General features: G+C 41.2%; 1 protein-coding gene across 1 annotated transcript in view; it reads right to left on the bottom strand.

The window, feature by feature from the left end:
* Nucleotides 1-5,666, bottom strand: part of sh3pxd2b (SH3 and PX domains 2B) — a 107,589-nt gene extending 101,923 nt beyond the window's left edge. Inside the window, 1 exon segment of the mRNA XM_055148274.1 lies at nucleotides 5,128-5,666. Coding sequence (XP_055004249.1) covers nucleotides 5,128-5,199 — 72 coding nt within the window. The 5' untranslated portion in view covers nucleotides 5,200-5,666.
* Between the last annotated feature and the right edge of the window lie 20,347 nt (nucleotides 5,667-26,013).

Raw genomic sequence — 26,013 nt, 5'->3', positions numbered from 1 at the left:
GATAAAACTACAGCTCTTGTGTCGCTGATGTGGTTCAATTTCTGTCGGATTAAAAGACATGACTCAGTGGAATACAGGTTAGTGCGACCATATATTTGCGTTTGTCAAAACCAGGACACCGTACGGGGGGAGGGAGGTGGGGACTCGTCATCGACACATTGCGCGACTCTCACCTGGCAAAACTTTTTCCCACTGGACACCGAAAACATATGTTCCTGCTTTGTACACTGTGCACATGGACTCACACTTGTCCCGAACGCAAAGGAAAGCCTGGAATTTCTTGTACAAGTCATCGTTAAATACGCATTTGTGCTTCGGTACGTTGCAGACTGACCCACTGTTTGTGTTCTCGCTCCTTCTGAGTGCAGAGACACATGTACAGACCCTGTTTGGTCACGCTACACACAGCAACCTACATTCGGTTTGTCTTAATCGACAAACCGAATGCATTCAAATTAACATAATCGATGAAATTCTTAATGATCAATTATCGATTAATCATGCCCATCCCTAGTCTAAACAAAAGATACTTCTGATAAAATATTTAATCGTTTTTACCTGCAAGCGTTCTCGTGCAAACAGGCCCTCAAAGTAGCTTCTTCAGCTCGGTCAGGGTTAAGTTGGTAAGTTAAAATCTGGTCTGAAGGGAGTGACACTAACACACCCAGTACAGTAAAGACCATCTGTTTTTAGTTACGTCCATCGAACTAAGGTGTGATGGTGAGTCTGTCCACTTCGGTCCAGTCCAGACAGAATTCAAGCTTCTTTTGCTAAACACTCATACTATAGCTTAATTGTTCAAGTCCTTGAGGAGAACTTGAAGTGACTCCTTGTCTTTCTGACATTCTTGCCCCACATAAGTTTCGTGTTAGGAGTGGGCTGGGCCTTTTCCACTGCCCCCCACATGGAACACTCTAACGCAAAACACATGGTGAGACGACAAACGCAACGCAACAGGAAAACATGTCAATAATCCTCACATGTATTCGCTTTGGTAATTTAAGAAAACCAATGTTGCGCTGTACGGCTTTAAGGGTCTTGTTTCAAAACGCCCAAAGATATGCGCTGCGATGTGAATAGTAAATCTTTGCACCATGACAAAGCTGAAGATGCACAATTGAAATTCCAGACTTAACCCACAAAGGGAATAGTCTGAATACAGTCTGGGGCAGTGGCTCCCAAACTGGTCCACGCAGGCACCATGCATACTAGTGCTGTTAAAGTGTGCAAAACTGGTTTAGATCAGTGGTCCTCAACCTTTATAGCTCCACGAACCGGTTTTATGTCTGGGAATATTTCGAGGACCAGGGGCTGCAGCACGGTATGGTTTAGTAATAGTTTAGTCCTGGTTTAGCCCTGTTTTAGTCCTGGTTTTAAACCTGGTTTTAGTTCTGGTTTAGTCCTGGTTAAATCCTATTTTATTCCTGGTTTAGTCTTGGTTTTAGACCTGATTTAGACTTGGTTTTAGTCCTGGTTTAGTCTTGGTTTTAGACCTGATTTAGACTTGGTTTTAGTCTTGGTTTAGTCCTGGTTTTGACCTGGTTTAGTCCAGATTTTAGTCCTGGTTTAGTCCTGGTTTTGACCTGGTTTAGTCCAGATTTTAGTCCTGGTTTAGTCCTGGTTTAGTTCAGATTTTAATCCTGGTTTAGTCCTGGTTTAGTTCAGATTTTAATCCTGGTTTAGTCCTGGTTTTGACCTGGTGTAGATCTGGTTTTAGCACTGGTTTAGACCTGGTTTAAATTCTGATTTAAGTTCTGGTTTTAGTCCTGGTTTAGTCCTGGTTTTAGTCCTGCTTTAAACCTGGTTTAGTCCTAGTTTTAGTCCTGGTTTTAGACCTGGTTTAGACCTGGTTTACTCCTGGTTTAGACCTGGTTTAGTCCTGGTTTTAGTCTTGGATTAGTCCTGGCTAAATCCTGTATTAGTCCAGTTTTAGTCCTGGTTTTAGACCTGGTTTAGACCTGGTTTACTCCTGGTTTTAGTCTTGGTTTAGTCCTGGCTAAATCCTGTATTAGTCCAGTTTTAGTCCTGGTTTTAGACCTGGTTTAGACCTGGTTTACTCCTGGTTTTAGTCTTGGTTTAGTCCTGGCTAAATCCTGTATTAGTCCAGTTTTAGTCCTGGTTTAGACCTGGTTTTGTCCTGGTTTAGTTCAGGTTTAGAGTTGTGTATGGGAGGGGAGATTTCTGTTTTCATGGCACGGTACCAAATGACCCACGGACCTGTACCTGTCCGCGGCCCGGGGTTTGCAGACCCCTGGTTCACATCATTTGTACTGATTCAAGAAAACATACTGTGCTTATGTCTGCTGTATAGTTATTATCTATGACACCTGTGGAGCAGTCTGTTATAATTTGCACATTTTAAAGTGCAACATTCATCTAAAACGATTTAACAAAAGAAACAAGTCCACTGACTTCTGCGTTAGAAAACTACGGTGCCCAGTGGGAGCTGACATCACCGTAACATCATCACAATAAAGAGTCAGCATCTCTGCACATCACACTAGTGAGTAGCAGAATTTTTTTGCATGTACCAAAATGAATATGCTGCTGAATCCTACGTAAAATTGGAGAACAAAGTTAACAACAGAGCAGTGGGCATGTGCTGGTGAGGAAATCAGCTGGAAAGTGCCCCTGGCTGGAAAGTGCCTGAATTGTACCCTTTATGAAACTAAGCTACATAATCTATATACATATACATTAAAAAAAAACAAAAAAAACATTCTGTGACCCTGTGGCATTTAAACGCACTGCCAATGTGGGTAATGTCTGTATTCGATGGTGGTGGTGAGAACGGGGACTGATCAACAAAATGGAAACTAGAGAATTTGTGATAAAAGTATACTCAAACATGCACAAATCACTCCAAATACAACTGTGGGTGAGTAAATGGTGAGAGGAAACAACTATAACATCGTTGAAAGCTAGAGATGTAACGATATCCAAATCTCATGGTACGATATTATCACAATATGCATCTCAGGGTACGATATTTACTGTGATATTTTGGAGGGACTAATGGAATTGTAGCTACGATACTTTTCGCTTTTAAAATACCTTGACAAGACTTGGTGCAAAACATTATCATATCATAACCCTAAGAATTAAAGTAAAAAAAAAACAACAACATATTTCTTCATGTTGTCTGCACTGAAATGGATCATGGGATATGTAGTTCCCGATGTTTATAAGCTGTTGCTACTATAAACAATGCATTTCAGCAAAGGAACTTGTGATTCAATATATTGTGACACCTCTTGATATTATTGTGAAACTTTGGATTATATGATAACATGATACTTCGGTTACTGTTACATCCCTTTTGAAAGCTTTAAAAAGTCAATTTTGCTGAATAAATCAGATTTAAAATGAAGTTTAAAATCCTTCTTAAAGGTGCATTGTGTAACTTTTCTGGTGGAGGGTCTGTCATCTGCTTGTTTCTATGGATATGTCACTGCTCTGCCTGGAATGTTCCACAGCATGACATTAAACTGCTCTACCTTACATGGATTCAATCACAGATGTTTATAGCTAAAAATACCTAGAAAAACAAACATTCTGACTGTGAGCGGGGTCGCCTCTCCACAGATCTGACCTGTAACTTGGTCTGGTTTGGTCTCCATGAAGCTAGAAAGTAGGGATGTAACAATAACAGAAATATCGTGATATTGTATCGTCAAAGTTCTTACAATAATATGGACCATCACAATATCGAATTACAAGTCGCTTTGCTTAAATGAAGAGTTATGGTGCAGCAAAAAAGACACAGAGAACTACATAGACCATGATCCTTTGCTCCATTTCAGTGCAGAGTCAGACGACAAGAAGAAATAACAGTTCTAACACTTTTAAGTCTTAGTTCTTTGGATTAAGTCTTGTCAAGGCTTTTTAAGAGGAAAAAGTAGAATATTAACAGTTTTATTAGCTCCACAAAATATCGCAATAAATATCATATCGTGAATTGTATATCGTGAAAATATCGTACCGAGAGATTTGGATATCGTTACATTTCTAATCGTGAGCCTCCCCACCATATCGTGAGCTTTCCCACAATATCGCAATAAATATCGTACCGTGAGAATCATACTGTGACTATATCGTAACATTTTAGACAAAGCAATAACATGTCCATAAAGAAAAGCATTTGACGGACCCTCCACTAGAAAAGTTACACAATGCACCTTTAAGTTCTTAGGAAACTTTTTGGTTGGACTTGCTCTGACCCCTTTCTGCACGGGCTAAATTAATAAAGTCACCGAGTTCTCCGGTTGCGGCCTGACTTGGTTAAAACGGAAAAATATGTTGGCATCGGATTGTCTCGGAACATCTGTAAATAATGCTGCTTTTCTTTCTAGGAGCACAACTCGACGCGGAACTTATGCACACGTAATTACAGGGTTGCAACAGCTTTAGTTCACTTGAGCGCATGTGACTAGTTTACAAACACCACAGGAGCTCGGGGTCAGAGGTCGCACGGATCAAGGCAGTGGAGACAATAGCTTCGTTTAAATCCTTGACCTTTTTCGAATCAAAACCAACTCGGAAAAAGAAGAAAGGAACAAAAAATACAATAAAAATAAACAAAATTAGGAACAAATCGAACATGGACTGGTTTAAATCCTCTATAAACCTTGTTAAAGTAAGAATTAAACAAAAGACCAGACCTTTTTGACCTGGATTTAACTTAGACTAAACTAAATAGTCTAAATTTGAAGCCAGGATCGAACCACAACAGGTAGCTGCACCACATTTTGAGAAACACTACATTTACTTTATAAAATACAAGATTTAAAGTTGAAAATGGCAAAAAATATGAGTTGAAACGTTAAAATGCAAAAGTTATACAGCCAATGTTGGATATTGATGCATTTTGAGGAAGAAAAGCTTTAAAGACACACTTAAATGACGCTTACTTTTATTTACAGTAGACATTTATTTAAAAAAAACGTGGTTGAAATGCACTCTGGGAGAATTATTATCCTCTGACTTTCCAACCTGTAATCTGACACTCTCTTTGTTATTACTTTAGCCGACAGGAAAGGGGCGAAGAGCCGCACGATCGCTCAGCTAAACTCTAAATTACGAATGCCCCAAAAAGTACGACAGACGTAAACCGTAAAGTTGTCTTACGTAGTGCTTGCTCGGCGTCCTTCTCTTCTGCACATCTTGCACTGTTACTTCGTGCACCGTGCGCCGTGGCATGATGTTCCCCTCCTTTGGTTCGTATCCACAGCGAAGCTAAGGGTAGTCGGGACGAATCAAATCCCACCAAGAAACTTTACGTCGTGGCGCGTTTTGGTCATCCGCACCCGGGTTTAAGCGATTCGACAAGCGCGCGTAATCCCCACTTGACGGTTCCGACGCAGCATTCGGCCACGTAGAAGCGAAAATAGTTGTTCTTTTTCCTCTCTCCTGCTCTCCTCTCTCCTACAGCGCTGCGTCCCGTCCCGATGAGTGCTCCGACCGAACTACCAGCCTATCCCAGCTCGCCTACTCCCCTCTCGGACGCGCTTCCATTCCGCTCCACGCACGGACCACCCTCCTCCAGCGTCACAGCAAACCACAGGCGCGTATTCACATTCATTACCTACTTCAAATGCTGACTATCCTGACCGTAACCTATTTATACAAAGAGGGAAATTAACTGAGAGATGAGTTTACGCTGGGGTACTTTGTCGCGGAGGGCTTTACGTTTAATACCACGCTGTAAAGTAAAGCGCAAGTAAATTTTAACTCAAAAGTTCTTTACTACTTTTACTTCATTGCGTTCCACCAGTGGGTATAATGTATTCTGTCATTACTCCTTTATGACCAGATTTGACTCTAACGAACTTCACCTGAACTTGATCCAAGCTTTCAGCCAGTGTTGCGCATGCGTAATTGGTTTAATTCAACAAAAAGCGCGTTATTACTTAGTTGGAGGTTATTTTGAAGTTTATCTGTACCATATTTTCCTCAACACTCAGTTTTCTTGCAGTGTGTTACTAAATGGCTCCATCTTGTGGCCACATGTACTCATTGCTCGTGCTCGTGGATTCTCTTGGGGAAAATATTACATCACATTCTATCAAATAGGGAATGTGAAAAGTAAAAGTATGTAGCCTGTGTCTTTACTGTTTAAAAAAGTACTACAATCACAACTGAACCTGGGTTAATGATTGACTGCGAGTGCTGGGGTTTTGGTAGTGAGAATTCAGATCTGAAAGTCCTTTTAGGTTTAACAACTCTATTTCATCATTGAATCTGGCAACCCAAATGAGAGAATCTTTGAGGCTTTCTAATTTGATCATCAGGAGAACCATCCATCCATTTTCTTATCCGGGGCCGGGTCACGGGGGCAGCAGTCTAAGCAGGGACTCCCAGACTTCCTTCACTCCAGACACTTCCTCCAGCTCCTCCGGGGGGACCCCGAGGTGTTCCCAGGCCAGCCCAGAGACATAGTCCGTCCACTGTGTCCTGGGTCTTCCCTGAGGCCTCCTCATGGTCGGGAGGCACACAGGAGGCATCAGAACAGGTGCCCGAGCCACCTCAACTGCTCCTCTCGACGTGGAGGAGCAGCGGCGCTACGCCGAGCTCCTCCTGTGTGACCGAGCTCCTTACCCTATCTCTACGGGAGGATCAAAACACCAGATTATAATGTAAATAACTTGACCATCATGTCCAATGTTTTTGTGACTAAGATTAAATCAGGTCGGTAGCTAAAAATTACAATATATTTCATTTGAACATGCAGTTCTACTTTTTTCTACCTGTTTGCTTTTTGTTGACACAGATAAGTCAGGATTCTGAAATTTAAACTCAGAATCTTACAGTAGCATGGCACCAATTACTACAAACAAATATACACATTTCTTCTTATTTTATTTATTTTATAAGCAATATAAAAATAAGAAAAAGAGCATACATTTCCTTTAAAGATGTAATGTGGCAATACAACTGCTCCACTGTGTTTTTAAACTCCACATACCTTCACTAGAATCATGTGGATGATTTCAGCCTTGGAGTTGTCAACTCAAAGATAAAAGTTAGCTGTTCACTTGAAAACTACTGCTTCATGATGTCACAAGGTGGACCAGAACATTTTGAGTTTTGGAGATATGACAGACTAAATAATAAACGATTACATGTTTGAATGAAACAAAACACAACTCCAGGTGTGTTTTTGAAAAGGTAACAATACTATAACATGACTTTGAGCTCACAAGAATCAGTTTTGTGTAATACTGGAGATGAAAAGATGTTCACAGGAAAGCAGTGGGGTCTGATCCGTCACACATCTGCACTTTGATGTGAGAGGTGATTCCAGAGAAGCGGTCCTGCAGCGGGAGCGTGTACCCCACAGCGCCCCCTCTGGTCACTGAGCCCATGTACTGGTACGGCCGCATGTTCAAGAGCTTCACACAGTGCACTGGAAACAAGAACAGCACAAGGACACATTAGATAGACATATCCAGATCTTCCACCTGCCTGTCTATTCTCAAAGTCTAAAAGTAGAGCACTTGAATGTTGCAGCTGCAGCATTTGCCACAGTGCACGGCCCAGTCCACCCACTCTCCTGCTGTGGAGGTTACAGCAGTGGATCCAAGTTGTATTTTATTTCACATTTACAGAGGAATTCACTACTGTCAGTTGGCAATTTTCAGAGGTCAAAGCACCACAGCACAGACACTGCCTCTTGGTGCTGTGGACCGGTGCGAGGGGGAGGACTGTGTGGGACATGTTCCTTCTCTCTTTGCTGTTGAGCCACAGAGAGCAGGGAGGGATGTAAGCAAGAGGGCTTTACGTGAGTTCTCTCTGAGCCTGCAGTATTGCTGGATTATAATATCTAATAATACAAATTATTAAAACATATGCATACCTGAACATATGAATGAATGAATTTTTATTTGGACAGTAACACATAGAACATGCACAGAAAACAAAAATACATAGATATAATACTTCTTTTCCATACCAATAAACAAAAATAAATATCACTATATCACAAACAGAGATACAAAAACTCTTCATTGCTGTTTGAGCACGAGGAACTTTAAAGTTTAAAAAGCCTCTTAAACTATAGTTGCCTTCCCTTTCACAAAAAAAATAGTTTAATACTTTTTGATAAGTACTTACTTTTAGCTTTATACATTATTTGTGCAGTTTGGTACATAAACAAGTCATTCAAGTAATTTGGCATAAATTTTAGTATGGTCATGAAATTTGACATTGTAAATAGTTCTTATTGCTCTTTTTTGATGTTTTTATTGTGGTTTTATAGTTATTGTCCCAAATTTCTGCACAATATGTTAGACATGGTAAAATCAGTGAACAATAAAGCATGTGTATGTGTATGTGTATGTGTGCATGTGTATAAATATATATAATACATCCTACAGCCCTATATGATAGAATAGCCTGGTATAATCATGTATTATAATGTAGGCTCTTACATAATATTAGGCTACAGTTTATGTTAGAGAGTGCACTTTTAATTCTTAATTCAGAGCTGAATGCTTTTGACAGTAGCCTAGAGATGCCCGTACAGTGCAATTCAACCATAGGATATACACTCATTATGTTTACTCATTTGACCCAAACTGCTCTCAGATCCACAATCACATCTTACAGCAGATCTGGGCATTGTACAGCTCCGAGCCACATACGGCTCTTTGGTTACCTCTGACCGGCCCGTCTAAGATCATTTGGAATTACAAAACAACCATATTTTATAATTGTACCTCATGCATGGACTAAAGCTGTGTTGCTTTTATGTTATAGAGGTGTTTTTTAATGACATTTTTTGTAAGGCAACCTCACTTTTTCATTGCTTAGTCTTAACATAAACTCTTACCAGTCTGAGCAGCTCATCAAAACAATCATATTTACTGCTTTTATAGAGAAATAAAATTAATATCATGCAGAACTGAGTTAAGCATTTTGGCCCGGTGTCCTGATAATTTGAGCTACCTAGTGCTACTGCACTTGTGCACAACTCTCAATCGCTTTTACAGTTTAACAGCTGTCGATTTGAGCTCCCAAGGCAGAAGTAGAGTAACAAGTCACATTTTAAAGTGCTGCAGAATACTTCCTTTAGATGATTGAATAGTTTGGATTTAATAATAGATTTTTTCATTATCATTTTAATTACATCGTGTTTTATTTTGTTTCCATGTGAAGAAAATGTTGTAACTTTGTTCAGAAAGGCACTATATTATAATAGGAAATTCACACTATGGCTTATGATTTTTAATCTAAAGATTTCAGTGTTTCCAGTCATTTCTTTCCCTTCTATAGTGGGAGCCTTACTTGATAGACGATATCGGCCTGTCGAAATGAGCTCCTCTACCCAAATTCATATAAATGAGTGATTAATGATGATTCTACAGTGGGAGCATTATTCAGTGGCCTGTCAATATGTGCTACCTTTAGTCAGAGCCCTATTTGAGCGGAATACAACTGTCCAAATGAACTACCCTTGCATATGTATATAAATGAGTTAAAATTGTACATAACTAAGGTATAAAGTGTGTTCACCGTGTGCAAAAAGCATCAAACTTGTGCCTCTAATCCAAAGAAATATGTTGTCAAACTGGGGAGGTCAGGGTTAGGGTTTGACTTTATTGGCTCTATACAACTGTACACGGAAAAACGTAAAGCTTATTTCGATGGGGCAGCGTGAAACGATAGATGTCACTGTCGATTAAAGCTGCTGGTAGCTCATTTCGACGGGGCAGCCCATTTTGACCAAACACCGGCCCTCCGCAATATTTTGTGTTTCTCATGTGGCCCCATAGAAAAAATAATTGCCCACCGCTGCATTACAGTGTATTCCCTGGTTTAGTCCATTAACAAAAACCGACACGTATGCAGCGTAATGCAATGTAAGTCTCATTTGGAGGTCAGATAGTGAAACAGTCTTTGATCGGGTTGAGCGTGCCCCGGCCCCGGCCCCGGCCCCATCTCCCTGTGTTAGAGGTGAATGGGAGTTCAATAGAGTCCCGACGCTCTCAGTCTAATCCTCATAAGTCAGTGTATTTCTCGTCCACCTACAGCAGAACGTGGCCCCGCCCTCCCAGCGCTCTGCAGCTATAGATTACACAAATGTACTTAACCTTTAAAGTTCAACATGTGGGAGTTTAACATGTTTTATTCTTGAAATCCATGTGAGCTGCGTGAAGCGTTCAAGGACAGAGGGTTCATACTTTATTATCTGAAAGTGTAATTCTCTGTGATTACATTTTATTCAGTGTATTTCCCCATCCAACATTGTAGTAGTAGTTAGTTAAAGGCGTGCAAACTTATTTTTATTCTTATTAAAAAACATAGAAAACAGAATTAGCTCATTTTAAAGTTAGGTTTGTAGTGGTTATGCATTCCGAGCATTCTAGTTATTCACCGCAAAAGGGTTAAAAATGCTTAGCACTGCTTTCAGAGGCCAGAGCAGAGAGTTTTGCCATTATGGTAATGAACAACCAACACGCTAACCACGCACTTCCTGATTATCGGACAGTAATCCGACAGTAAAAAATGCTGCTTATACAATATATCTGTATTGGAGGAAGACACATTTTACTCAGATACATGGAAAAATTGGGCCCTTTATTATTATTATATTATATTATAATTATTTATTATTATATTTTATTTTGGAATTTACAAATCTCTACTGTACTATGCATTCCTATTTTATTTGTATTCTGGCAAAGGAGAAATTCAATTTGTCAACCAGACAAACGTTTATTTAGTTCAAAAATGTTTCACCGTGCATCCAAGCTGCTTCTTCAGTTCTGGTCAGATGTTGGTTGACGCTACCTTATATCTGTCTGCAGGGACGAGCTAACTACACTGAAACTACTCTGAAACTACTGTAGATCCTCAAACCTAAAACAAAGAGAACAATAGGGGTAGCTAGGTCAGGGCCAGTGTGTAAAAGTGTAAAAACACTCATCACGGGCCTGAATGATCCTGCTAATATGACCCCACACTCAGTTCAGTTGAATAGGCTCTACTCACACTTACGTCACAAACCAGGAAGACGTTTGGAAAGATGCGATTACAACTTCCGGTGTGGTAACTGACACTGGGCTCGCCTAACATGGATCTATTAAAACTGACTGTGATCAAACCCATTGAAGTAAATGTGATCGGTGGTAAACTGAAGACTGCATACGTATGTGCTGTTTGGAATCATCTCTTCTAATCGCATGTACCCAGTGCGCTCGGAGTTGTGCGTCAGTGGATGATGATGATGATGAAAACTAAGGTGTGGTTGTAATTGTACCGAAATGCTACGGTGACATGGAGATGAAGAAAACTGGGCCTGGAAAGCTGTAATCGCATCTTTCCAAACATCCTGGTTTGTGATGTAAGCGTGACTAGAGCCTATGGGCCTAGCTAACAAACAGAAACTGTGAACAAGCAGGGTGTTAGTTTCAGAGTAGTTTCAGTTTGTTAGCTCCTCCCTGCAGACAGATAGAAGGAAGTGGTCACCAACATTTTGACCAGAACTGAAAAAGCAGCTTGGATGAGCTAAATAAATGTTCGTTAAGTTGACAAATATAATTCTATCTGGACGAGTGAGGGATTCTACACACATCTTATTTGTATTCTGTTGTTAATGGTCCTATGTTACGCTAAACCAGGGGTGTCAAACTCATTTTGGTTCGGGGGCCGTATCCAACCTACTTTGATCCCAAAGGGGCCGGATCAGAAAACTCATGACATATAAACCCCAAAAATAACAATAAGTTCAAATATTTGTGCAGCGAAACACAAATCTATTACAGAAATCTTTTTTAATTGATGAACTCTTTCTTATTATAATATTATAATATTATGAACAATCTGAAACTTTAAGAAAAATTCAATTTCAACACAATGTTTTAACATGAACTTGTATGTAAATAGGAATAAGTCAATTTTTGTTGTCAAATCCTGCACTCGGCTCCACTTTTCTCATTTTAGACATTTTTCTGATGAGGGTGTCACGGTCAACAGTCAAAACGATCGTCCTTTAAGAGACAAGTCTTCATTTGTGCTGCTCTGGTGGGAGGGGCCACGTAAAATTACCAATATTTAAATTGAAAATATAATCAAAATATTTTAGTAGAAAATCACCCAAGGGCCACATTAAAGGTCTTGGGGGGCCGGATCTGGCCCCCGGGCCTTATGTTTGACACCTGTGCGCTAAACTGACTCTTGTGAGTAATACTGTTTCCTCTTCAAAAACATACCTGGAGTTTATACAGGATAACCCTTTATTATTTGACTGTCTACATTCAGTCAAGTATTTCCTACCACATGACATCACAAGGTGCAATATAGTTGTTTTTTTTTTTTGTTTGAGATCAGAACTCAACCTAAATATTCAGAGTTTGTGTATTAAGCGTGTGAATGAAACAAAACACAACTCCAGGTCTGTCTGTGACGAGGAAACAACATTATAACATAGATCTGAAAATAGCAAAACATAGCAAAAATGTTATATATTGCAAGTAATTTCCCTTGAGTTTAAAACAATGCCATCTATTTTTCATGTCAGATGCCCTCCCGTTATAGGAAACCGTGCACTGTCTAGCTCAAAGATTTGCACATTGAGCAGAAAGTATTGTATAGTATCGTGCCTTACCCTGGCTGAACAGTTTGACCCCGTGGTACTGCATCCCGGAGGGGTCCGCGTGACTCACAGGTCCAGACAGAACCCCAGAGAACGGAGCCTGGACGACCCCGAAGTCATCACACACAATGTCCACCGCCTTGTGCAGTTTGGCTCCTCTGTAATACAACTACAAGTAAGTATAGCAGTAGTAGTAGTAGCAGAAGTAACAGTAATAGTTGTAGTAGTAGTAGTTGGAGTTGGAGTAGCAGGAGTATCACTAGTAGTAATAGGAATAGGAGTAGTAGTAGCAGTAGCACCAGTAGCAGTAGTAGTAGTAGTAGTAGTAGTAGTAGTAGTAGTAGTAGCATGAGCAGCAGTAGCAATAGTAGTAGTAGTAGTAGTAGTAGTAGTAGTAGTAGTAGCATGAGCAGCAACAGCAGTAGTAGTAGTAGTAGTAGTAGCAGTAGCAGTAGTAGTAGTAGTAGTAGTAAGAAGTAGTATCAGTTGGAGTAGCAGGAGTATCACTAGTAGTAGTAGGAATAGGAGTAGTAGTAGCAGTAGCACCAGTAGCAGTAGTAGTAGTAGTAGTAGTAGTAGTAGTAGTAGTAGTAGTAGTAGTAGTAGTAGTAGCAGTAGCAGCAGTAGCAATAGTAGTAGTAGTAGTAGTAGTAGTAGTAGTAGTAGTAGCATGAGCAGCAACAGCAGTAGTAGTAGTAGTAGTAGTAGTAGTAGTAGCAGTAGCAGCAGTAGTAGTAGCAGTAGCAGCAGTAGTAGTAGTAGTAGTAGTAGTAGTAGTAGTAGTAGTAGTAGTAGCAGCATGAGCAGCAGTAGCAATAGTAGTAGTAGTAGTAGTAGCATGAGCAGCAACAGCAGTAGTAGTAGTAGTAGCAGTAGCAGTAGTAGTTGTAGTAGTAGTAAGAAGTAGTATCAGTTGGAGTAGCAGGAGTATCACTTAGGAGTAGGAGTAGTAGTAGCAGTAGCAGTAGTAGTAGCAACAGTAGTAGTTGTAGTAATAGAAGCAGTAGTTTTATTATTATTATTACTAGTAGTATTAGTGGTAGTAATAGTAGCAGCAGTAGCAGCAGTAGTAGTAGTAGTAGTAGTAGTAGTAGTAGTAGTATAGTAGTAGTAGTAGTAGTAGTAGTAGCAGCAGCAGGAGTAGCATCAGTAGTAGTAGTAGTAGTAGTAGCAATAGCAGTAGCAGTCAGATCAGTAGTAGTAGTAGTAGTAGTTGTTGTTGTAGTAGTATCAATTATAGCAGCAGGAGTATCACTAGTAGTAATCGTAGTAGTAGCAGTAGTAGTAGAAGCAGTAGTAGTAGTAGTAGTAATAGCAGTTGCAGTAGTCTCACTAGTAGCAATAGTAGGAGTATCAGTAGTAGCAGTACTAGTACATGTATACATCAGGATATGAACATAACCAAACCTTCTTGAGTTGAAGGCTCCGCATCCGAACTCGTCACAGGCCCTCACCCTGTTATTATAATGCCCCGCACACAGCACGCTCCACGCTCCGTCTACACAACAAACACCGTCACTGCTCTACAGTATCATCTAAGACACATCATTATTTTAAAATCACAATATTCATCTAAAACGACTTCTCCGTTAGAAAACCGCGGGGCCTGATGGGAGCTGGCGTTGCTATAAGTGTTATCACAACAAAGCACCGTGCAGCTGTTGGCACCTCCTATGGACAGCTGCAGATTTATTTTTTCCATATGTACCAATAGAACTACGCAATGCTGCCAAATCCTACGCATATCTCTGGTTACGAAATAAAATTGGAGAAAGAAGTAGAGAGCAGGACGTGTACCAGTGGTGGTGAAAACGGGGTTGGTCATTGGCAGTGTTGGGGAGTAATGGATTACATGTAACTGGGATTACGTAATCAGAGTACAATTTATGAGTAACTGTATTCAGTTACTGTTACTGTTTCAGTGAGTGGTAATTGGATTACAGTTACTTTGTTAAAATAAATGGATTACACCGCGGTATTTTCCTGTTTTCACATTTTGGGCTAAACCAGGACTAAACCAGGATTAAACCAGGACTAAACCCAGGACTACACCAGGACTAAACCAGGACTACACCAGGTCTAAACCAGGACTAAACCAGGATTAAACCAGGACTAAACCCAGGACTAAACCCAGGACTACACCAGGACTAAACCAGGACTACACCAGGTCTAAACCAGGACTGAACCAGGTCTAAACCAGGACTGAACCAGGTCTAAAAGCAGGACTAAACCTGGTCTAGACAATATGACACCTAACAGTAGGGTGGACATAATTTAAGGCAGCAGTGATTTCATATAGAAATCACTTCTCTATCAATAATATTTTTTAAAATGCTTAAGTAAAGACAGGGCTTTTTATTTTCTTTTAGCAGACAAAACAAATATCTCATGTTAAGATTTCCTGGTCTTTACTTCTCTATAGTAAACAGTTGTCTGTTCATGGAGACTTGGGCTCAACAGATGTGGTTGTTACATTCATGTTGTTTTCAAAAGCATAACAATATCAAGTAATCCAAAGTATTCAGATTACGTTACTCACTTTAAGTAATTTAATGGATTACGTTACAAACTACATTTTGGGGTATGTAATCTGTAATCTGTAGGGGAATACATTTTAAAAGTAACCTTCCCAACACTGGTCATTGGTTGGTGTCTTGAAAATAAGCAATTAAAGATGGTTCAAATATGCAATAATCACTTCAAATACAATTCCGGGTGAGTAAATGTTGTGTTTACCTGGTACACAGCACTGGTGAGTTTGGCCTCCGGGACACTTGTCGTTCAGGTAGCGTCCCTGACAGATGAATCTTGTTGGTTGGCAGATGCCTCCCAGAGCGGTGCAGCTGACGTCACTTCCTGTCTTCGTGCTGATGTCACTTCTGGTCCCCCCTGAAACCATCTTCTTCTTCTTCTTGTCTTTGTTCCTCTGAGCTTGAGTCGGTTGCCTCTTGTCGTCTGCTGTAATGCGACTGCTGTTTCTTTGCGCTGCTCCGCTCTTCTTCGTGATCAGGCTTCGAGAACTACTTTCTGTTCTTTTTTCAGCTTCGACAGACAACACTATCAGGACATCTGAAAAATGACAAGAGTTACTGGGTTAATAAACTTTATTTTTTATTTTTTTGTATTTGAATTAAAGGTTGTATAGAGGATTTTCCAAGGAACGAGAAATCCAGCGACTGTTTGTCCTTTTTCAAATGTTGCGCATGCGTGAAACCACCCCCCCTCCCCTACAGCTCCTACGTAGAAACGCCTCCTCCCTCCTCCTCTTTACGAAAGAAACAGGTTTGTTTACAGCCGGTGCTGCACATGACTTGTAAACAACTAACTACAGTGTTGGTTAGGCAAGACGGAGAAGTGAGGAGCGGGTGTGCGGACATTTCGTGCGCGGACGAGAAGTGAGGAGCAGGGAGAAGAGCGGAGCAGGGAGCAGGGAGAGGAGAGAGGAGAGGGGAGAGGAGATTCCGTGCCCGGAGAAGTGAGGAGCAGGGGGAAGAGCGGATCGGGCAGCGGGGACAGGAGCAGGAAAGGGGTGCAGAGAAGGTTGCGCGGAGATTCAGTGCGAATGAACTAGCTACAACACGCAGCAGCAAGCGGACTCTTTCTTTGCATTGAAAATTACGTTTTCAGACATAGGATATCGCTTTCGTGTCCTGAAAAACGTTTGACTAGCTCTTGGAAATAAAGTACGTTTTCATAATAAGCAGAAGTTTCCTGTCCAGGAGTAATTTGGCGACCAATGCATCAGTCTTTAGACCCTGCGTCTGCTTCAGTTGCACCATCGCTGGAATGAATCTTCAAGAATCACCTTAGTTTGGCTTCGCTGCTTTTCCCCTTGTCTTCTTCTTTCAGCGACCTCAAAAATGGACTTTCTTTTGCGGCGAACTGCTCCTGGATTCTTGTCGCCATTGCAACAAACTTTGTGCTAACTGCGAGGAAGATATAGGTAAAAAAAGCCGCTAAGAACTGTTGCGTTGGTGGAGTAAACAGCGTCTGTGCGGCTTGCGTCTGTGGACTGCGTGACAGTCGTATGTAAACCACGTACCGGCGGCGCAGGCAAGTCAGTTACGCTAGAAACGTAGGGAGATTGATTGACAGCCTGTCAGCTAACAGATAACGAGGCAGTGTCGTTATCTATTGGCCAAATGTTTAGCCCCACCACGTCCAGAGTTGATGAATGTTTATTCTCTTTTTTTTGGTCATCATAATTACAAGGCTACTGCACCTCTATAATGCTATCATTGACAACTTGAAACAAAAAAAATCCTCCATACAACCTTTAAATGTGTGCTCCCATGCAGATAGGTCTGTATAAAGAATAAAAATAGGATCAGAACAGGTCTGCTATGTATTGTTATTGCTAAGTGTCTGAGAATCAGGAAGTGAATAGTTAGCATGCTAGTTGGAGTTAACATTTCCATGACGGCGAAACTCCACTCTGGCCCCTAAAAGCTGTGAATAGTGCTATTAACTCATTGTTGCAGTGAATAATTACGATTTTCGGAATGCTTAGGTAAATGAGAAATAACTTTTGCGAAGTGTTTAAATTAAATTGTTTAGAGAGAGAGAGAGAGAGAGAGAGAGAGAGAGGTACTTTCTTCATCCAGAGGAAAATTTGGTGCAAAAAGCCTGTAGCATCTCTAATGTCCATAGTTAGCACCTTAACTTGGTTTCTGTGGTTATGAGAAAAACAAACCCTCAAAATATTTCCTCTGGAAGGTCTTCTGCCACATTTACTGCCACATGAGTTAGTTTTGATTGTGTTGTGATGCTGCTCTGAAGGGGGAGCGTCATAATGCGGGGAGCAAAGGGAGAGGAGATGTCAAAAAAGTGAAACTTATGTTGATATTGTTTTTGGCGATTATAGCATTTTCAGAATAATAAAAGGTAACTCTGAAATGCTCTGCCCCCCACATGACACCATGGTGACTTCTCATTTCCCTTGTACTTTCCATGTACTTACCAAGCACATTTCAATCAACATCTGCAAGAATTAATAAGATACATCCTGCTGGCAATGTCTGAGCTGTTGTTTTATCAGGTAAGTACTACATATAATCATGCAGTAGATGGCATGCAATAAATGGCAATAAACAGCAGTCCTATTTGTAATAAATTGGAAACAGCAATGAAAATCTGGGATAACCATGAACCTTGAAAGTAATTTCTTCCTTTGAAAAGTAATTTCGTTCTTTCTTTGAAACACTACTAATCTTTCCCTGTAATTGCTCAATTTTGAGCAGAGTTATCACCAACCAAAACAGCACATTAACCTAGTAACTAGATGAAATGATGCAGAGTAAACGGATTGGACTAGACTACCAGGTACATGGGTAATATGTTCTCTCTTTTTACAGAGTAATTTCATCATTATTTTTCTGAAGTTACCATCATAAAGCACTAGTAATTTAGCCTGATTCATCAACCGGTTTCACTTCGTAGAAACCGTCTGACCTCAGAGTTAGGATTCATTCGTTCAATGGTAGAAGGGTACTTTTTTATTTAATCAACTGCTGCTATTGTGACGTATGTAATGCACTGCTAACGGGGCAATAAAGGGCAATAACGTCTTTCCCCTTGATAAAATTCACCAAACATTCTCTTTGTTCCGGCTTTAAATCCTCAATCTCGGGAATCGTTGACAACACAGAATGTATGACTCTTCGCTGATTGGCTGGTGCCTGAACTCGCACTTCTGGGGTTTTTGCGAACTGTCTAGTCTGCAGTTGTCCCTCGCTATCTTAGCGAGACCGCGGGTCTTGCTGCTGCGGATTTTTTGTGTGCAATTTTGCATGCTTTTTTTTTTTTTTTTTTTTACAGCGTATGAACGCGTATTGCGTATTACGGGTTGGTAGTAATTACACACGGGTGGGTCAGGACTAAACCAGGTCTAAACCAGGACTAATGTTGGACTTAAGAGAGAGAACTCAGAGAACGGTGCCATCGGGCAGTTGCCGCGTTTACCTTCATGAGGTGCAGAGGTCCTTTCTCCTGCGGTCACTTCCGAGCCCGTCCCAACAGTGAGTCCTGGTTCAGTTCTTGTTTAGTTCTGTTTTAGTCCTGGTTTACTCCTGTTTTAGTCCTGTTTTAGTCCTAGTTCAGTGCTGGTTTAGTCCTCCTGTTTCAGTCCTGGAATCATATAGTACATATGGTGCTATAGTACTATATGGTACATATAGGAATTAAAAGAGAAGGTTACCATTTTTATTCATGATTTATGAGCCTTTTATTGTATTAATTTGCCTGAGAAGCACTTTGAAAACTGTCATGTTTATAAAATGTGCTACAGAAATAATAATACCCCATCAAAGTGTAATACCCGTCTTTAAGGTAGCGCCTTTCAGTAAACATAACCGACTACAGCCCAGCTCTCACTCTAACCCGCACAGACAAAGGCTTCTCCCTCCACACTCCCTCCCTCTGTGGTCTCTTCGGTTTATTCTCATTCTGTCAGTGTCCCAATTATCTGCAGCAGACACCAGCACTTGATCTTCATTAACTACATTAACCTCTGAAATGCCTCTGCAGTTACAATGGGCCTCACCCGCCGCGCCTGGGCCCTGACTGCACAAGGAGCCCAGCCTTATCACCAAAGAGCCGTGATGGCGGATGTCTGGATGTGTCGGGGAAAAGCTATTTGGCGCCACATGTGAAGGGAAGTTATGACTGATAAATGAGCAGAAGAAGAGGCCACGAGTAATCAGCTTTAATGAGCATGAGCATATTAAATAGACTGTGAGGCATCTGCAACACACGGTTACAAAGACATGTTTTTCTATTGTTTAAAGGTCCTATAAAACTGACTCGTGACATGTTAGAAGACTGTCACTTTATCAAAAACATGGCCAAAGTTGTGTTTCATTCACACATGTTTGAGAAATCCTGGTTTATTTATCTGTGCCACCTTGTGATGTCATCAAGCAGGAATTTTCATGCTGCTTTTACCTTTTGTTTAGTACAGATTGTTAATTCTAGGGCTGAAATCATCCAAGTGATTCTAGTGAAGTAGCCAGTTCATCGCAGGCGATTCAGACGGATATGGATGAGACCTGGAGAACCAGTCGATGGTGGGACAACTTTGTGGAAGTAGGAGCTGATGAAAAGGCATGATGTGAAAACCTCCGTATGTTCAAAGACGTCCTCGTTACTTTAAGTACAAACATACCCAATCGAATTCCATACACTTTTGCGTCACCGTATGCACGCAGGTTTCCTCCTGAAAACGCTCGTCTAAACGCAAAATAAAAAAGTGAAGACGCGACGCCACTTTTGCGTCTTCTGTTCAGACCGTCATCGTATAAACGTAGCCTAATTGTAAACGTTCTCTGCCTCCAGCGAAACCTTGTCTTCCTCGGTCTTCTACTCTTTGAACCTCGGGGGAGCAGAAATCCACCTCACTCGAGCAGAAATCATCTTCGGGAGAGGTTGTTGTCTTTTCAAGGGTGCGTCTGCCCCCCAGTGATTGTTTTGCACACAGGTCACAGATTTCTCCTCACGCACAGAAATAATTTGGTCGCTCGCAGTTAATATCTACGTGTGTGAAATAATACAGTACGCTCAAATGTATGTTTTATCGTGTGTGTTATGGGACTATTCTGATGCCTGTTCTAAAGTCCAGACTCCGGACGAAGGGTGATCGAGCCTTTTCAGTCCGGGCGCCTTGGCTTTGGAACAACCTGTCTGAGGAGATAAAGTTCGCTAGTCAGGCTGGCGCCACCTAGTGCCTCCTCTCAGTTTAATTTCTCTCCAGCGACTAGGTCAGGAATCAGAATACACTAGACGGTTTGCAAGAACCCCGGAAGTGCAAGTCAATCAGTGAAGAGCCATACATTCCGTGTTGTCAACGAGGATTTAAAGCCGGAACAAAGAGAATGTTTGAGGAATTTTATCAGGGGGAAAGACGTTATTGCCCTTCTTGCTACGGGATTTGGGAAAAGCTTAATATACCAGTTAGCCCTGTTAGCAGTGCATTACATACATCACGACCAAAGCAAAGCAGTGATTGGTTAAATAAAAAAGTATCCACCTACCGTTGAGCAAACAAATCCTAATGCTGTGAGGTCAGACAGTTTATCGGTTGGCCTTACTTTAACTGGTTTTAACTTGATTTTATTCCTTATTTCTTTTTATTCTATTTCTTTTTATTTATTATAATGAACTGAATTGTTTGCATCATTGTCTGTTTTTTTGTTTTGTGCTTTATAAATAATCTGCCTCATTTCCTAGTGAACCAGAGTGTTGGAGACGTGTGGAGACACTTTATGAAATATTCCATCCAGTCCTTGTATTTGCAGAGGTCGCTGGTGCTAGACTAGTGCATGTCAATGGCCATAGTTATCCTGCCACTAAAAACAGTCTTACCCACTCCACAAAACACTCAAAACAAATCTTTTACATTCAGACTGTCGATATGAATGTCTGTGTTGATAGAATAATGTTTGAAATAAAACTTACCTTGCATCGCATGAATCGTCGCCTGTTGAGGGACTATTTTTTCATATATCAGTCCGCCGTTGCCAAACTTTTTATCAGGAAGTACAACTCGCTGACAGAAATCCTTCAAATGCAAGGTTGGTTTTATTTCAAACATTGTTTTGTCAACACAGACATTCACATGGACAGTCTGGAGTAATAATAGATTTTCTTCAGGTGTTTTGTGGAGTGGGTAAGACTGTTTTTAGTGGCAGGATAACTATGGCCATTGACATGCACTAGCCTAGCACCAGCGACCTCTGCAAATACAGGGACTGGATGGAATATTTCATAAAGTGTCTCTGCACGTCTCCAACACTCTGGCTCACTAGGAAATGAGGTCCTATGTCCAAAATTCCAAACTGTCCCTTTAATTATAGCCCCTCCGACCACACCAACCAACACCTCATGCACACTCCACTTCCACACTAAGCAATGTGAGTGAAGTGTCTTGCCCTAGGACACATCAACAGTCCACTCGACACAGTTGCCTCTCACGACTAAGCCCCTACACTGTTCCCGTCTAACCTCATTAACAAGATGGCCTCTCATCTTCATGTCCCTTGCGCGGTCGCCCTGATCTCCCCCCTGCTTCTCCGTGAACTAAAGTTACGTGGCATTAGGCGTTCAATCATGCTTTTAATGTCTGTCTGACTGCGGCCCCCCTCGGTTTTTGTCCCTAATAGGCTTCGGTTCATGTTAATCCCCGGGCCAGTGTTTAAATGGCGTTTATTGTCCCGGTAATAGGAGAGTTATTAGCGCGAGCGGCGGGATGATAATTGTTGTGGAAGTGCTTTGTCCTTAAGCCTCTATGACTATGTATTATTTCACTGAGCGTATTGTCTCATCATGTTAATAGGATGAATAGCATGCACGGCTATAAAGTCTAGACTGCTTAAACGTGGAACGGTGAAATAGCAGTGCAGCTGGCATGGCAGATAAACATTTTAAACAAGAAATCGATAACTTTTGAACTGTAAAAAGTCCCTAAAATGGGCCAATAACAGAACACTAAACTTTACAATATGACACTGAATATAACAGTGGAGAACATAAATCTTTAATGTGATTTTCAGCATTTTTGAGCAGTTGTGTTTCTTAAATTATATTATGCTATGTTACGTTGATCTTTGTTATAAACAGTAAAAGTTGTTTGTTGTAAAAGTAACGAATTACTGTAATGCATTGCTTTTTGCTGTAATGCAGTAACGTGGCATTACAGAGAACTGAACTTAACTGGTGCGTTTTTTTGTTTTTCTTCATATGAATTTGCTAAAATCATGAAACGCCATCGTTATGGTTCAGAATATCGGTACGGGCCCAGAGGTGCACCCACATAGACCGTCGGGTGACTGTGGGTGAAAGGACCGACGCAGAACTCCACGCTCCATGAGGCTAATCGCAGCCGACGCCCGATCGTGCTTTGTGGACACTCTGCTCCACGGGCTCGGGGTTCTCTCTGGGGCGGTCCTTGATACCAAGTTCTAGTTCAAGATTAGTCCTGGTTTAGACCTGGTTTAGACCTGGTTTAGTCCTGGTTTAGACCTTGTTCAGTCCTGGTTTAGACCTGGTTCAGGCCTGGTTCAGTCCTGGTTTAGACCTGGTTTAGACCTGGTCCAGTCCTGTTTTAGACCTGGTTCAGTCCTGGTTTAGTCTTGGTTCAGGCCTGGTTTAGTCCTGGTTCAGTCCTCATTTAGACCTGGTCCAGTCCTGATTTAGACTTGGTTCAGTCGTGGTTCAGTCCTGGTTTAGACCTGGTTTAGTCCTGGTTCAATCCATATACAGCACAAAAGTTCGGCATCTTCGCTCACTGATTGTTATTTGACTATCAGCGACAGTTATTTTGGTGAGAGTAACTTATAAATACTGGAGTAGTCATGTAATGCCTTACATTTTAAATGCAGTAATATTGTAATATAACTAATTACTTTGAAATGACAGTAACAAGTCATAAATAATGCATTACAGTTTTGAACTAACTTGCCCAACAGTGATTATAAGAGAGGGAGAGAGAGGCCTTTGTGTCTCAGTCAAAGGTCTCAGTGCAGTTTCACAGGACGACCGGTCAGGTAGGGTCAGCAGATCTGTGTCAGGGCAGTTTGAGGAGAAGAAGAGTCAAATGTGTCTCTGCTCTGTGTCCTGCAGCATCACAGCAGCCTCCAGGGGGCGCCAGGTGAACACAACAGGAAAGGCCTCGCTCTTACTCCGCTCTGATGTTTCAGTTGGTGATGAAATGGTTCATTCCCTGAGAGTATTTCCTCTAGGAAGTCTTGGAGTATTTTCTCTGGAAGGTCTTCTGCCACATTTGCCTCCACATACGGTGTAAAAAGGCATCTCAAGGTCCATAGCTAACTCCTCAGACAGCCTCTTGCACAGTCTCCAAAGATACAGGAAAAACACAATTCAACAATCCCTTGTGTTCATTTCCTCAAAGTGTTTCCTCTGAAGGTCTTGCCACCTCTTGCAGTCTCCATGGATTCATTCACACATGTTCAACTCACAAACCCTGCAGATGTAGGCTGAGTTCTCTCAATCAGAAAAGACTTTGTTCCACCTTGTGATGTCATGTGGTAATAATTGCTCCACTGTGTTTTTAAACGCCATACACCTTCACTAGAATCATTTGTCTCTACGGCTGCGTTCAGACTGCAGCCTGAAGTGACCCAAATCCGATTTTTTGGCTTCTATGTGACCTGTATCCGATCTTTTAATGACAGTCTGAACGACAGAGATCCGAATTTTTCAAATGCGACCCAGGCCACTTGGATATGTGGTCCTGAATCCGATACATATCTGATCTTTTGACATGCGACTTCAGTCTGAATGGCCAAAGCGCATCCATCCGACCTACACGTCATCAACAAGCGACAAACGTCACTATTCTGCGCTGAAGCAGGCGGAAACCGGAACTGTAAAATCGCCAGGTGCTCAATGCTCGCGACCATATTTGGACAACTTCCGTAAACACAGAGCACGCTCGCTGCGGTTGACGCATGGGGTTAACGTCGTCGTGTCTCCAGTGCGCATGCGGGACACTTTCTGGCCGTTTACCGTTCACACTGAAGTCACAGACAAGTCGCATTTAATTGGAAATGTGAACGACCTCGCAAAAACATCGGATTACACAAAAAAATCGGAATTGAGCATTAAGCCCTGCAGTCTGAACATAGCCTACCAGTCTCTATGGAAAAAGGTAAAAAAGTGTTGAAAACTACCAGTTTATGACATCACAAAGTGGAACAGAGCAGTTTGAGCTTTGGAGATGTAGACAGTCTAATAATAAAGGATTATTCAAACATGTGTGAATGAAACAAAGCACAACTCCAGGTCTGTTTCTGAGGAGATAACATTTGCATAATAGCTGTAAGATGCTACTGGTTTTGTAATTTAAGAATATTGCTATCAGCATGTTTGCATCACTTTAATGCAATAATATTTACATACCAGAAATGGGCAGGGATAAATCAGTTTTTATTTTAATTAAGACTTCAATTTAAATGATATAGCAGAACGATCCACAGGTGCCATAGTGTCATGATCCTTCTGTGTTCAGCTGCCTGGGAGGAGTCACCTCAGAGCACCAGCTGCAAGCCTCTTTGTCATCACACACCTGACATCCATCTCTAGTCTACTCCTGCCTGTATCAGCCCGCTTCTTTCTCCACTCCCTGCCACTTCGTCAGTTTTCCAAACTTTGTAACTATGTGTACACGAGAACACTTGCAGGTAAAAACTGCAAAATATTTTATTGGAAGTGCCTTTCGTTTAGATGGTGACGGCGTTTTTGGCGCTTAAAAAAGCAAAAATCTGAAACCACCCTCCAGACTGGAAAAGTTGAATACTCTGTAGCGTTTCCGTCTGCACTGCCCAAGATGTAAAACTCTGGTCAGATCTGATTGTGATTCTGATGACCTCTACACAGAAGAGGAAGCGGCACTCCGTTTACATCATGGATCTATGTTTTATCTCCAGAGGTTGCGCAGAAGTGACACCGAGGATGAAGAATTCAGTGTTAAGTTTGGTAAACTTATGTTCTGTTGTTTATGCTATAATTATCTGAAGAACAATTCATATGTGACGTTAACAGTCTGTTGTTCTCTGTTCTATTGTTATTATTAGAACTTGACATTCAAGGTGAAATCGGTTCCTGGTCTCTGATTTTATAAATTAAATTTCCCCAAAAAGTGCGACTTATAGTCCAGAGCGACTTATAGTCTGGGAAATACGGTACATCCATCTCGACCGCTTTGTTTACTGTTTACTGTGGGGGACCCAGGCAGGCGCTTGAGTTTGTTGTCATGGCTTCACAGCTGTTTACTGATTGGCCGGTGTGCGGTCAAATAATTGCCAGCACAACAGCAAACAAAGCAGCGTGAACATGTCAACGATCATTGTTGTTTCTGTGAGATGAACTTCTGAATTAAAGGTGCAATAAAAAAAAGCAAAGTTTGTATTTGACAAAGGAGGATAGTTTATGCAGTCTGCTGTCGCAACTCGGGTTGGTTCAGCTCTTCTCTGATTGGCAGGTGTGCAGTCTACAACTTCTGCGGTTCTTGCACTAGGTGGCGCCAGCCTGACTAGCCGAGTCCTGTGCATTTCATGGATTAATAAAATAAAATAAAAGTAATACAATGACATCTTGAATACATGAGAATAAAGACGTGCATATTCTGATATGCATGAATCACACTGAATACAACTCTGAGAGGATGAATGAGTAGAAGAAACAACTATATCATGGTTAAAATCTCTAAAAAGTATAATTTGCTTTATATGTCTGCTTTCCAAAAATCCATACCTGCTTACTTTTGATACTTACAACAAAATAGCAACGCAGCAGTCAGACAGATCTTCTTCTGGACTCCCATCGTCACTGTTTAGAGCAGAGCAAAGACATGGTAATCAAATCAGAAAGACTTCACAAACATGAGGCAAAATGTAAATGCAAAC

Source organism: Boleophthalmus pectinirostris, unplaced genomic scaffold (genome assembly GCF_026225935.1).
Source record: "Boleophthalmus pectinirostris isolate CB_2022bp ecotype Guang Dong unplaced genomic scaffold, ASM2622593v1 HiC_scaffold_12, whole genome shotgun sequence".
In the NCBI taxonomy this organism is placed as follows: Eukaryota; Metazoa; Chordata; class Actinopteri; order Gobiiformes; family Gobiidae; genus Boleophthalmus; species Boleophthalmus pectinirostris.
This window is presented reverse-complemented; position numbering and strand designations above follow the sequence as displayed.